The sequence below is a fragment of the Falco rusticolus genome, chromosome 1 (genome assembly GCF_015220075.1).
Source record: "Falco rusticolus isolate bFalRus1 chromosome 1, bFalRus1.pri, whole genome shotgun sequence".
NCBI lineage: Eukaryota > Metazoa > Chordata > Aves > Falconiformes > Falconidae > Falco > Falco rusticolus.
Window position 1 is genome coordinate 1292217 of NC_051187.1, and position 14622 is coordinate 1306838.

Sequence of the window (14622 nt, forward strand, 5' to 3'; positions counted from 1 at the left end):
TCACGTTGATTCACTCACTGCAAGCAAGACGTCACGCACAAACTATGAGTCTCAGGTCTGCACGGAAACATTGAAGCCTTTTCTCCGCCTGGACAGACACCCAGCCATATCACATCGCATCTGGAGGGTATAAAACTGCGTGTCGCTTGCCTCCCACACCAGCAAGCAGCCTTCCTCTGAAACTCAAGGTGTTCCTGGACTATTATGCCCCACAGGAAATAATGTCAAAATTAATAGCCTGTAAAATGCCATTTAAATTAAAAAGGGATGCTGTCCAGATTAATCCTTCTCCAGCACGCACTGCCTCCCCCTGTCCCGCTAATCACCCACAAGGTGATTACAGAGAAATATTTCCAGTTCACATTATGGCACTATTAGCCAAGGGCCCCTGGAATTCCCTTTCTGCTCCGTTTACAGAAAGCTGGGCTGCGAGGGGGAATTTGGTCATTTCAAGAGAGCAATTGACTTCTCAAGATCTGTTTATTTTTCGCACTTTGCTCAGAATAAACAATGAAAACAGAAGTCATTTCTACTATCTCGCTCTCCAAGACCGCCAGGTCCCAGCTCAGCATGGGAATGTTTGGGCTGAACACACAGCAGGCACAGGTTTAATGCCAAATCAAAGCGTTTCTCGCCTGAGAGCTCTGCAAACATGTGCAGCTCTTCTGTTTGTGCAGCACACCTCTTCCACACAAACAAAAGGCGACACTATCTCCCAGCTCCTCCTTTGATCATGGGGAAAGCAGGCCCCAGCCAGTGCTTTGGCTGGGTTTTAACAGGCTCTCTTCATAAAAACCATCTTAAACAATTACAAAATGAAAGCACCTGAGTTCACAGGGCCCAGGGCAGCTACAGCCCAAGCACTCAACAACAGTCCCGGCAAGGCAGCTGTTTGCAGAGGGCATCCACGGGGCTGTGTGCCCCTGCCTTGCTCCCCTGACATCTTTTCACCCTTTCCACCCTCTCCCAGCCTCTGAGTATGAAACTCAGCTCCGAGCAGAGGAGCAGAACGAGCCCAGACCACCTCTGCTGCCATCCCCATGGGAGAGCATCTTTGGCAAGTCCCACACAGACTGAGATGGAAAACCCCAGGGGAACTCAGGTCCCTTCGTCCTCCTTGAAATGTGAGGAGACCTCACAGTCCATACCCACCGCTAGCTTTTTACACTCGGTTTTTAAAGTCCCATTGCAATACAGAACAGAAAGAAAATAATTAGAAAACCAAGATGCAACCACCAAACAAAGAGGAGGGCGCTATGCCTCCTGGGAGCAGAGCCTGCCTGCTGCCATCGTTCATCGGGCCAAGTGCCCACAGCCTCCGGACCAGAACGGAGGCGAAGAGCCGTGGGACCCCTCCACGCACAGGCTGCAGGTCCCAGCCCAGGCTCCATCCCCTCTCACAAGGCAAAGGTCAAAGGCAACCAGCTCAGCCCCAGGAAGGGCTCACCGCACGGTACCAGCACCGCAGCCCCACAGAAGGAGCAGACAGGGCTTTGCCACCGCTCCCCCACGCAGCTACGTGTCCACGGCCCCCCTCGTGCCAAAGCCCACGTCTGCCCCATGCTGCAAGGCTGCAGGGCGATGCCCACCCACCTCCCCCTGTCTCACACCAGCCAAACAGTTTTGCTCCAGTCTCACTCTTGCCTGGGCACCGGCATGACTGATGTCCTGACATGGCTCTGCCAGGGGCTGCAGCGTGGCACAGCCAGCCTGCGCCAGCCTGCCGGGGACAGGCACCAACTGCCGCTGTGGCGGAGGGGACCACGGCCTAAAGCTCCGTGCTGGCAAGCGCCAAGAACAGCGCTGGCTGGCACCGTCCTGCAGACAGAAATCCTGCACTGGCAGCGCCGGCTCCTGGGGGAAGCCCAGCACCCTCCCCTCCCTGCGCACCCTGGGGATGCACACTCACCTTCCAGCTTGTTCTCTGTGTTCTCCTGTTGCTTCTCCTTGGTGTTTCGGGCCTCCCGCGGTTCCAGCTGATCCACTCTGTCCGGGAAGGGCAGCTCCCGCTTCTCACCTGCAAGCCAACAGATCAGCAGACCTTTGCTGTCAATAAGGACGCTCTAGCGGCAGATGTTCACTAAAATGACTCCACATCGTGTTGTCCCTCCCTGCCTAAGCCAGCACAGTTTACATTCAACCCGATGACTGCAAGGGAAGTAATAAAAAAAAATATTTAACAATCTTATAGACTCATGGCAGCGAGCCAGCACTAACTACCTCAGCCAATTAAAATGCAAGAACTGTTCTAACTAGCTTTTAGACGGGCACTTAGCAATGTGTTACCTGTCAAGATCTCCCGGCTCCATGTCCCCAGCGAGTTCGGAGACACACAGGAACAGCATGGCACCTGACATTTAGTAGGCTAGCAAACAACTGTTTGACAGATATTATAGTAGCTGTCAAAGCCACCAGATTCCTCCTTTCCCCCAACAGCTGCTGAAGGGGCTGTGCGCGCTCACGTGCTAATCTCGTGAAATTCAAAGGGAACACTGGGGCGTAGGTAGGAACAGCCAAATTGCCCGGTCTGCGGGGGGATTACAGGCCAAGAGGAGAGTTTTTTCAGACAAGCTGCTGTGGAGGGAGCTTACCAGGGTTGGGTTCCTTCTCCACGGACTTTGCAGCCTCCTCTGCTTTCCTGGGGAGCTGGAGCTTTGATTTCTCCCTGTCACCTGCAGCCTCAGCTTTCTTCTCACCGTCCGGCACAGCAGCTTGCGCCTTGGCTTCCAGCACTTGTTTATCTGGCTCCAGCTCTTTGTATGGCGGCCTGCCATCCTGCTGCACGATCACCTCCAGGACGTTCTTTGGATTCTTAACAGGCTCGTCAGTCCCTCCCTGCAGTTGGTTCTCAGCAATCGCTTCCTTCCCTTGTTTCGGGCCAAGTGCCTCTTTCTGGGGATTCGGCACGGCTGGCTCCTCCGGCGCCAGCTTAAGCAGACGATCGTCGGCTCCTCCAGGCACAAGCTTGTTCTCATCAGATTCCTCCCGTTCTCGCCCCATGTCCACGACCACTTCATCGTGCGGGACGGGTGGCTCGTGGCGATGCGCTTCCCCCACGGGCAGGGCGATCCCTAGGGTGGGCAACAGACAGGGTTAGGGAGCTTGGGACTGATGGGAGAAGGTAACAGGCAGCAGGGTCACAGCACACGCTGCCCTTTTTCAGCCCTGCCTTCCCTTCCTCATCAGGAGGCTGCATTCCTAATGAGCCTCGAGAGCATCAAACACTAAATCACCTTCAGTCCATGAGATAATGCACAGAGATCAGGATCTTTATCCAAAATAGTCCTGCAACATACACCTCCCAGCCCCAACACCAGCACCCTTTCTCCTGGCTCCTCGTTACCTTGATCAGGACGGTCAAGCTGCACTTTCTCCTCCAGCTTTCCTCTCTCCTCCTCTCTCTTGGGTACCTGCATGGGCACCTTGATTTGCGGCTGTTCCATCTCCTCCTTCTCATCTAGCAGTTTGGGTTTATTGCGGCCATCCTCTGCCTCCTCTGCTGCCGGGTTCTGGTCTGCAAAGGCAGGACAACTCATTGCAGGAGGTTACACATGGCCACGCTGCCGGCCCACCGGCAGCACCAAGGGATTGCTTTACCTGCTGCAGCCCCTTTTACCGACACAAGCCAAACAGCTATTTTCCCTCCAGCATTCGTACGGAGGGGTTGGGGCTTTTGTTCTGGGGTCCCCTGTTTGTTTTCCCTACAAAGGCTTTTGACAGAGCTGGCGGCGCGGCAGCCCAGGCCAGGCAGCGAGGCAGGGCCGGGATGGAGCGGGGATGGAGCCGGCTGCCGCTGCGAGCCCACGCCGCCAGATGGTAGCATCCTCCCGGCTCCCCCGCGCCGGACCCCCGAGCACCGGGAGAGCCCGCGGTGGGGTGCAGCCGCAGCCCCCATCGCCCGCCTGTGCTGGCTGCACCCTGCAAAGAGGCTCAAAACCTCTTTTCTTTTCTTTTTTTCCCCATTTTTTTTCTTCCTTTCAGCACAGGAGCGTTTCCCCAGCCCGTTGAATGCCGCAAGGACGGGCAGGCAGGAGGAGAGCCATGCAAGCCCGCAGAAGGCACGAAGTTTTGAGGAGCACGATTGAACAGGCACAAAGGGGAACTCCAGGGCGGGACACACACACACACACACACACACACACACACACTCCCCCCCCCCCCCCCCCCCCCTCAAAGAGATGGGACGTTTCTGGAAGATGCATCCCAGTTGCTGGGTTCAGCACTGAAGTAACCATGTGGAATTCGTGGCATGTCCCACGGGTGGAAATGGTCCCTGCGACCCCAGGGTGGAAGAAGACAACCCACATAGTGCGGACAGGGACTGAGCTCCTCAGAGGAGCAGCAGAGCAGGAAACTTAATTGTTTCCCAGCACTGAAGTTGTTCTGCAGATTTTTTTCCATCCAACAAACTGAAGTAAAAAAAAAATAATAAAAACTCCTCTATCTTCTGTAACAAAAAATTCCCAACTCTTCCCCCCTTTTGCCCTCCCCCATGCGATTTCCTTTGGGGAATTAATTCTATAAACATCTTTCAATTTTCTCCTCCCCCTCCGCAGGGCTGGTGCGATTTATTACAAGATGAACTCATGGGAAAGCAGAGATTGCCACAACTTCAGCTGCGTGGGCCTTACCCGAGCTGGGGGGGAATAAGTACAAAATTCTGGCCCAGAGGGATCCGTGCCAGAAGGACCCAGCGCCTCTCCAGAAACATGGACTCCCTGGCCCAGAGCTCCGCACCCCGTTGGAGGGACGTGCGCAGGGGCTAGCCAGCTTTCCAAGTTTCTTTGGTTCGGGAATGACAGTGGGAGGGGAGAAAAGGACTTGGATTTTCTGAGAAATTAAAATCTAGTACCCAAGGGTCCCTCTCTCCATTGAGGGACTTCCCAGGGTTCAGCAAGTCAGGGCAGGACACTCCTCCTTTCAGGAAAAAATGGACTGCAGGAACCGGTGCCCAGCCCTGGACGGGGGCCCTGGGAAGCGGGAGGCTGAGGCCGGGGAGAGGAGCGCTCAGCACGGCTGCGGATGTTCCCAGCTAAATCCTGGCCTCACAGCAAAAAATTATTTTCTCTATTGGAGGAAAGTTTTTCGTTAATTGGTTCATGAAGGCGGGAGATGGCTGCATTTGGAGAAGGCTGCGACGTATCCGAAACCAGAGGACCCAGAGACCCGTGACGCGGGCAGAGCCGTTCCCACGGCGGCAAGATGATGCTTACGAGGGGAAATGAAAAGGAAAAGGGGGGGAAGCCTTCCATGCAATTGGGAAATGGAGGAGTTAAAGCCAGAGCTAACCCCGTGCAGGGCAGGGCTTGGCCACAGGACCCTGCAGCAGGTGAAACCCCCTGCGGGTCTGGGACATACCGAGGGACCGGGGGAGGCCCCACTGCTGGGAGAAGAGTTAATCATAAATCAAGAGGCAGAAGCACATTCCCCACTCTGCAAACAATGCAAGAAAAGAACAAAACACAAACAAAACACAAACAAAAATAAAAGCCTCCACGCCATAATAAGACAAAGTTGCCTCTAAGCCGTCATTTGCTCAGCAGGAAACAAAATTAAGTTCATCATCAGGGCGTGAATTAACGACCTCTCACACTGCATGGAAATCTATAAGGGGCTATATGTGGTTTGCAGAGAACAATTTTGCTCAGGATGTGTAATAATCGCTCTAACTGTCTAGTCGCCCTCCAGGTCCCTTTGGAGAGCGTTACAGTAATGCTGCGCCTCTTAATGTTTTATGAGTGCCATTGGACTTTACAGGCAAGGGCTGAGAGGCTGTAAAAGCTCTTTGGCTCACAACAACAGGACCTGGGCGTCAGGCAGCACCGGGAGGGTTTGCTGTGCCTCGGCACAGCCAGCGGGTCCAGCCGAGCTGCCCCAGCTCACGACGCTCTCCGGCAGCTCGGCTCGCACGCGCGGGGCGGCGCAGGGAAGCCAGGGCTTTCTGCAACTGATTTGTGCGTGTGCGTGCGCGCGCGTATGTGTTGTGGTTTGCCAACAGCCTCTCTAGGCTGCAATAAAATGTCATGATTAGCAACCTAAAAGCTTCCCTTCTCCCCCTGCTCCTGGTTCGGATAGTAGCAATGGTCCCAGAAAGGCATTAAATCCCTCCTCACACAGTTTTCCTATCGCTTTCGTCCACCGCAGCAGCGACTGTAGCCAAAAGCCGCGTGCGCACCCCCAGCTCTCGGCAGAGGCGGCAAGACGAGCCCTGCCGCACTCCCCCTGAGCCAAGGGGGATCCGGCACAGGCACCCCGGGAGCCCCAGGGACAGTACAGGGAGCCCGGGGAGTACAGCACCCTCTCCGTGCTGCTAAGCGATGCCTGGAGCATCATGCAAGGGCTGACAAGGCTCACGGGCTTCAGGACCTGCTCATACCGGTCCAGCTCCAGACTCACTCAAATTGCTTCGGCGCAGTGAAACAGAGCAAGATCCACAAGCTCCAGCTAAGGAAAATGAAGAAGAACGAGCAGGGCAGAGGGATGGGGGTGAACCACTGCCCTCAAACATGCCGAGCAGCCCTGCAGCCCCAAGCAGGGCAGGGACAAGCCTTCCCTGGGGAGCCCCACACAGCCCCCCCGCCCCAGCTGTGCCTCCCAGAACCCCCCTCCCCCCGAAACGGTTACAGATTTCACAAGGTTATCGAATGGCATCACTGAAATTAGTTCACAGTTGTCTCCTGACGCACCAGCAGTAAAAACGAACCCAAATTACAAGAGGCTGATAGCTCCTTTTCTGTGTCACAGGCACTATTAAAAGCTCGCTCACACAAAGCACCAGGGAGAGCTGCAGCAGAGTCAAGCTGTTCCTGCAGCTATTAGGAGCTGTGCATAATCCACGTTTCACACATGTTCGGGGCTGCTCTGGCTAATAACGCTGGTGGGGACGCAGCCTGCAGCCAGGCAGGTCTCTTTTTCGGGGGCAAACATGCAGCTGCAGCGCCAGGCCTGTGGAGCGCTCAGCATCGTGCCCTGCTGCATGCCAGCAGAGAAGCCACACAGACCCCAGTTTCACCCAAGCCTGTGTGACTCAGACCACCACATCCAGGAGGACACGTGGGATGGATGGAGAAGGGTCCCCAGCACGCGGGCTCCCTGGAGCACTGGGGAAAGGGTGCTCTTGCACAAGGAGTGTGAATCAGGTCTTTGTTACCCGATATTGCACAACACCAGAGAAAAGAAAATAAAGCAGCAACGATCAAGTAAGGAGCTGAAAAATATTACAAAATCTTAATCCACCCCATGAGACCCTCTAGGGTGCTTTCAAATACAGAGAGAAATTGCCTAATTAGCTTTTTTTTTTTAAATGGGTAATTGCCTTCATGAGCTTTCACAGGCAGCTTAGCAACCTTTTAACATACGCGCACACGCTGCACGGAGCAGCAGAATGTTTCTGAAAGGGGTTTTATACCTTTCCCGAAGAGCTGCTGACAGTAAACCTCAAGCAATACAGACAGGGGCTGTAATGGGCACTTGGGTGTCGTTAGTAAAAACACTATTCAGAGTTCGCTGGTCAATACGTGTTCACATAAAAGGGCAATGTTCTAATATTCATAATCCCAGGGCCCACAGGGCAGAGTTTTAATGAAAGTCTGTACAGTTCTGGTCTCCGCAACATCAAAGAGGCCAATAAAACTCCTCTCACATGCTGACAGGCAAAAGTCAGACAGTGAAGGCAGCACTGGGAAAAGGCCCCGTGCAGCCCCCAGGTCTGCCTGGGCCAGGCAGCTCCCAGCCAGGGGCCGCGGGGAAGGGGCCCGGCGGCACCCACCGCCTGGGGAAGGGGCCAAGCACCCACTGCTCGTGCCAGGGCAGTGCCCGCGCATTCCAGCTGCAGCCCCACACGAGGAACACGGACCAGATGTGCGCCGGCGGGGCACCCAGGTGATGCGGGGCAGCCCGCATCCTGCGTGCACCCTGAATGACAGGATGCAGCTGCTGTGGCGTTTTCCAGGCTGCAGGCTCCTGCCTTTGCAAAACAAGCCAGGAGAGGACGAGGGGGGAGCTGCGGGGTGGGCAGCAGGGGGAAGAAGGGCACCATTTAACGCCTCTCATTGCTAGTCAGGCCGACATCCCGCAGAGGCACAGGGAGGCACGGATCCAAGGCACGGGGCGGCTCTCCTGGGGCAGCCCCATCCACCCGCCGCTGCTCCCACAGCACCGATCCTTGTTCCCCTTCCTCTGCCCGGCTCCATCTCCCCCTGCACCATCCCGCTGCCTCCTCCCAGGGGATGGAGCACCCAGGCCAGGCTGCGCTCCCAGGGCAGAGCCAGCAGTCCCCTGCTACGAAAGGGACCAGACCGAGCTCAGAGGGCAGCGGAGCATCCCCGGGCAGATGCTCGTCACTGCCTCAGGAGCTGCACAGCTCCTCCCTGGGAAGTTTATGAACCAGGAGCACTAAACCCGCCTTCCTCTCAGGTAGGATTATTTAATCCAGCACCAAGTACCACGCACTGAAGGCTAATGGCAACGAGCCCTGGGCGCACACGGCGGGTACGGCAGGGCAACCAACGAGTCGCTGTGCTACACCATGATTAGACGTGGGCGTCCTGCTCTGCCACCCTGGTTCATGCGGAGAAGAAGCGGAGAAGAGATTTAGCAAACTCCAGCGGACAACATCTTTTATGGGACTTTTTTTTATTTTCCCAGTCACAAGAACACGTGTCATTAGCGACTCCTCCTGAAACAAGCAGCTGTTCTTTGGCCATTACTGCTCCAAAATTAACCAAGACGGAAGAATTCAATTGCATCCCTCCTCCCAGCCCTGCTGAGTGTGCTCGATTAAGGGATTGAGAGCATCTTTTGCTTAGAGTTCACGGGCATCCTAGTGCCTGAGAAGGCATGCACGCCTTGGGTAAACCACGAGCGCAAATGCATAAAACCCCAGCACTGCCAGGGACAGAGCAACCCAGGAGTGAATGTTATCGGCAGCAGCACCGGTGTCTCGGAGACACTCAAAGCTGCTCAGCAGGAACACAGCCAACAACCAGGAGGGAGGATGATCTCCAGAAGAGACAGCCCCCTTTCTCCCTTCCGTTCTCAATCTCTGCGAGGATATTTCAAGGCCCCCAAAGAACAAAAGAAGGAAAAAAAAAAAAAAAAAAGCACGAGTAGATCCAAACAAAAATAAAATAAAGAAACAGGACACAGCCACAGATGAGGGGCAGTGCAGGGTCAGGCGACACCTGCTAGCAATGGCCTTGCAAGGCAAGCCTGCAGCTGGGGAAGGGAGGGATTGGCCGTAATTCTATCAACGGCCACAGTAAACAAATAATAAATAATGTGAACCAGTAAACAAAGCTGAGGCATAATCACGGGCTTTGTCAGAGCTAAAACCGAACCAAATTTATATCCTCACAACCAAAAAAAAAGTCAGTGCCCATAAATTTACATACCTTTGAGTGCAATGAATGGCTTGTTCTTGGAACTGCGGACAATGTACTGGCAGAAATGGTGAAAGCAGCCCTGTTTGGACACTCACACCCCTCATACAGGTGGCCAACACGGAGCCATCGCTGGGCTGCACTCACAGAGCTGCATTTGTTACCCTGAACGGGTAGATCCATGCTCTGTTCCTTACCCTACCTTTCTTTTCCCTTCCCAAAAGAACAGCTCCCACAAGGTACCATCAGAGCTTGCACCAGGCTTTTCCAGAAGGCAAAACTACAGCCTTTCTTGGGAAAAGTCCCCGGGATGCTGTGAAGATGCATGGAGCTGCCTGGAATTGACCCTGCTTCCACCACACTTTTTAAAATAAGAAAAATATGTATTTTTTCCTTAGGAGGTGGAGCTGGGAGCAGGGCTGGGAAGCACAACTCAAGTAGACACATACCTGGGATTTTGACTGAATCCTGGTCAATTCTGCTCTCCCCTCCATCCAGGTGCTCCAAGCCCACCACTTCTGTCTTCACAGGGATGTCCTCTGTTGCAGACAAGGTGGTATAGGTACTAATAACCAGTATTCCCAGGCCAATCCACAGTATAATCTGCACAACATGCCAGAACTTCAGTTAGCACAGCAAAACAAACGGGACTGCTCTGTACAGCATTCTTCATGCAAACGGTGCCTCTAAACAATTCAAAGCTCACTGCAATTTGCAATTACACATGTCAGTAACAGGGAGAGAACAGGACAGAAATTTAAGAGGCAGAAAAGAAAAAACCAGTAGCTTTTGGCTCAGATTTGTATTTGGATGTAGAGGCGTTCAAAGGAAAGTTTCAGATGCTGGAAGCTGTTGAAAAGGCAACTCCTGTTATCAGAAGGGCTGAAAAGCAAGCGGACAGGATGTAAGGGTAGAAAAATGCGTGTGGCAGACACGAGACCAGCTGCAAAGACTCATTCCCTGATATTTCCAGCAGCTACATTAGAGCACCATGAAATCAGGTCTGGCTGAGAACAGAGGTACCTGACCTGTTTACAGCCTAGAAAGGTTTCTTGGGAGTTGTTTAAAATATTCTTATTTTTGAAAGCAAGAATAAGATGTCCACACACAAGTCCTGGCGGCCAGCACACAAGAAGCTGATAAGATGTAACTCACTGATTTCCAGAAAGCTGGGACCAAACAGAATAAAAATAGAAAGAATCCGAACCCTGTGGAGGGAAGAGCTCTACAGATGTCTCTAGCTGAAAAAGGAGAAAGCGACTGTTGTGGTTTAATGCCAGCAGGTAACCAAGTACCACGCAGCCGCTCGCTCACTCCCCGCTCACCCCGAGGTGACCACCACCAAAAAGAACATTTCTACGGTTTGTTATCTAATGATAAATTGACCTAAAAGGATCTATATCCACATGAGCCGTAAGAAAGACTAAAAAACTCTCTCCACAAAATAAAAATATCTCCAGGAGCACTAGCAATTCACGGGGTAACTCAAGAAGGACAAGCAAGACGATGCGCGACAGCAATGGGAGCAGAGGAACGCCTGCCGTGTTTGGTGGCAGGGCTGCCAAATGCCTCCCTGCTCCTCCGGACAGGAGCGGTACTGGAGTGAAGAGCCGAGCAGACGGATTGCTGGTCAACAATGCTGACTGGGGAAATTTAATTAAACCCTATTGTATTATTTTTACCTTTTACAATCATTTGCAATTGTCGCAGTAAGGGCTTCTCATGGAACCTGGTATGCACGTCAACAGCACTGCAAACGACTGGTAGGAGAGAGTCGGCCACAGTCTGTGCTGAAGGAAGGAGGCAAAGAAGCGGCACCTCCTGCTAGAAACTCGGGTCTCCCCACATCCCCACAAACTCCTTTTCACAACCGACCACAGAAGCTACAGGAACCATCATATGCAAAACAGAAAACGCCTCTGCAGTGCCAGGAAGCTGAAAGTTTGCAGCAAACTGGTATTTATGATGCAGCAATTCCCCTCTCTCTCCTTTTTTTTTTTTTTTTTTTTAATTAAGAATATCCTGCTCTCTGAAATGCCAAGGATCTGGCTTATTTCTGCAGCTCTGCATGCTGCAGCAAAGGATCCAAGACAATGCTGCAAATTGCATCTTTTCTTTGCACCTCATGGCTGTCCTGCTTGATGCTCAGAGCTCGCAGACAGCAGACTGCTGGTTCGCCCATCCCTGCCCCTGCTGTGGCCGTGCTGGCTGCTGGGGAGCGGGCACCGCTTTTTCCACCAGGCGCCTAACAAGAACAACCTGGTATGCCTGCTTCACCAGGCAATTGCGTAAAAGTCTCAACCTGCAAAGGAGAAATGCTGCTTTGGTACACGACCTTGCTGCTGTCCAGTAGGAACCACACAAGCTGCCTGGCCCCTTGGCAGAGCAGTGGAACATCCAGAGTGTTGGTGATTCTAGCTTGGGCTGTGATACCAGCTCACAAGGGGACCACATCCTGCAGGACTCACCCTATTCCCCCACAATCCTTACCCTGCAGCATTCACATCACGATTAACAAAAAGCACAACGAAAGGATGCTACTCGGTGTGAAGAAAACCAGGGACAGACATAGGGGAGCATTGCTACAATGGGAAGCTGCCAGAGGGAGAAAACTGAAAATAAAGGGGGAAGAGGTAAAATTGAAAGGACAAGTTAAAATGTTGGCACCTTCAGGGGAGGGAGGAGAGGCTAACATTTTCCTCTCCTTCCTCATGCTGAGGGGGATTGCACAGAAACATGGGCCAGCACAGCCAGAGCCTTGGGCCCAGGAGACCCCACTCTCAGCACCCCCCTGCAGACACACAGGCGCCTGCTGCAGAAGGAAAAGGTTGGCGGGACAAGAAGCAGCTCTGGACAAGGGGTGAGCAGCACGGCCAGGGAGCAGAGGCCAGACCTTAGAGACGTCGCAAAGGAAACAGAAGTAAAATCTGCTCCCTGCCTTGCCGCGTGGGTGCACAAAGAGCAGATATCCTGCCACCCTGCTCAGGCCAAAAGCAGAGTCAGCAGGTCCCTGCCACTGCTGCCCTCGGCTTGGAGCTCGTCCACTTCCTCCCCTCACACAATCTACAGCCCTGGCAGAAATGCATTTGGTGACTGCAGAGCTGTTCTGGCATCTTCCAGAAACAACAGCGGAGAGGAAGAGCGTTTCCACAAAGAGGATCTATTCTGGTGCCACAGGAACTAGAAGCAACGTGGGAGAGGAGGGAACTGTAGAAAACGTCTGAAAACATTAAATGTTTTAAAAGGATTTTTGTTGTTTCTTATCTTAGTGGGGAACCACGGGCTTGAATGCCTTAGATTCAAAACCCCTTTGATTGTTTAACATTTGGAGCTCATCTGTGAGCTTCCCGGAGCAGCGGGTACGGGCACACGTGGCAGTCAAAGACAGGCTGGGCTGTCCACGAACCAGCAGCCATCCCTCACCTTCAGCTCCCCCCGTCAGCACACCTCCTCCTCACCTCCTCCATCAGCAAGTGAAGACCAGAATAAAGAGGTCCACAATCTGGCTTAACTCCACGGTGACACTCCTGACATGGAAAACCAGGCACTTTTTACTCAAAGGACCCCCCCAGGGCTAACCTGGCAATCGAAGGAAGAGGAATGGGGGCTGCAAGGACTGAGCGCTCAAGGAACCAAGCACGGTGGAGCCACCTACTCCCAGAGCATTCAGCTGGAGAGCTGAGAACCTGGAGCAAGGAGAGGGTCAGCACAGCAAAGCAGTTATAAGCCAGTGTCTGGTCTCACAGGAGGGATCTCCCTCACATCTCTGACAAGCTGAGACCCTTCCCCAGGAGGGCCTCTCTGTGTGGACACAACAAGTGGACACGCAAAGCCCTCTGGCTGCAGCTTGCTCCAGCAGGCAGGTCAGCAAGGCAAGAGCCTGTCTCCCGAGAGAAGTGCTCCGAGCATGGTCGGGAATTCAGGAGAGGAAGTTTACGCGGCCGTTTCCTCTGCTGGTCGCCTTCCCTCGGTCGTCCTTCCTCCCAGAAGATAACTCGAACTTTGTACAGAAGTGCCATTAGCCCAGATCATCTCTAACCACGCCTGAGCCATCAGCGGGAAGCAAAAAAACTGCATTTGTGTAGAGTGACGACATCCTCCAAGCTGGGCTGTTTTGGACACCAAGCGCTTGGAGGGACAGAGTCATGGCGAAGGAATGCAGAGCCCCGGTCACTCCTCTGCTGCACTGCTGCAGAGATGCCGTGTTTGAAGGGCCATACCGACCTAAAGTGCCTGCGGTGAAGGTGCGCTGGCCGCCACGCTGCCAGGGAGGGCAGAGGGGAATCTCTTTTCCATCCGCACAGGAGAGAGACCGAGGGGTCATTTCCTGACCTCGAGCAGCCTCTCCACAGCTCCTCTTCCCCAAGTGGGACAACAGCAGCTCTGGCCTCCCTAGGAGGGGCCTCTTGGACAGGCTTGTGTCAACACTGGGAAGCCAACACCTTCCTGTTCGAAGTTAAACACTCTGTTTACAGACCTTAACCCGACCTTCAGCAGCACACTGCCAAACCTCACTGTCCCCCTGGCTCGAGGCTCCCGGAGGGCAGCTGGACACGGATCCGCACCTTTACAGCTTGATGCTTAACCACAAGAAAGAGAACACTCTCCCCAGTTCGTTCGCAGCACTGCATGACTGACTTCAAGCATTTTAACTGCTCTGCTAGCTGACTGTCTTTCCAACACTGCAAGCCTTTCAACCACGCACCCCCAGCCCAGCCCAGCCCAGCCCAGCCCCGGCCGGCTAATGAGCGGCTGCAATAATTAACAGCTCGCTGGTAGAAGTTGCCAGTGCTCTTTGCGGGCCAGCAAACACCTGGGAATGCCCACATACCTGCCCCTGGAACCCTCTTCACTACTTCTAGTGCAACTTTCCCATTTTGTAGCCCCACCTTGCACCACCTTCCCAGCCCAGTAAATTTGAACTCCCCGTCTCGCCAGCCCCGTAAGCTGCCCAACACGGGACTTTGCCGGATGCCAGAGGTGGCCCAATAAAAGCAGCCAGTTCTCGGCAGCAGCACCACAAGAGTCAAGATAACTCAGGCAAGTGTAAAAGCTAGCATTGAGAAGGTCTGCTGCTTTGGAAGAAAGCTAAAGATGACGGAGGGAGGGAGAAGATACGTGTTCATTGTTCAGACAGAGAAAAGCAGGAAGGGACAGCTACGCCTAGGGCTGGCTCCTTCTCCCCCTCAATTGCCACTTTTCACAGGAGCATATTTTGATGGAGTGGAGTGCCTGATCAAAG

The 14622-nt window shown here is 53.6% G+C and overlaps 1 protein-coding gene across 1 annotated transcript in view; it reads right to left on the reverse strand.

The window, feature by feature from the left end:
- The window catches only part of SLC38A10 (solute carrier family 38 member 10), a 38739-nt gene that overhangs the window by 5034 nt on the left and 19083 nt on the right, over positions 1–14622 (reverse strand). The window contains exons 11-14 of the mRNA XM_037404068.1: positions 9830–9983; positions 3344–3514; positions 2592–3071; positions 1910–2017 (exon numbers count right to left, since the gene is read on the reverse strand). Coding sequence (XP_037259965.1) covers positions 1910–2017; positions 2592–3071; positions 3344–3514; positions 9830–9983 — 913 coding nt within the window. The remainder of the gene's footprint in view (positions 1–1909; positions 2018–2591; positions 3072–3343; positions 3515–9829; positions 9984–14622) is intronic.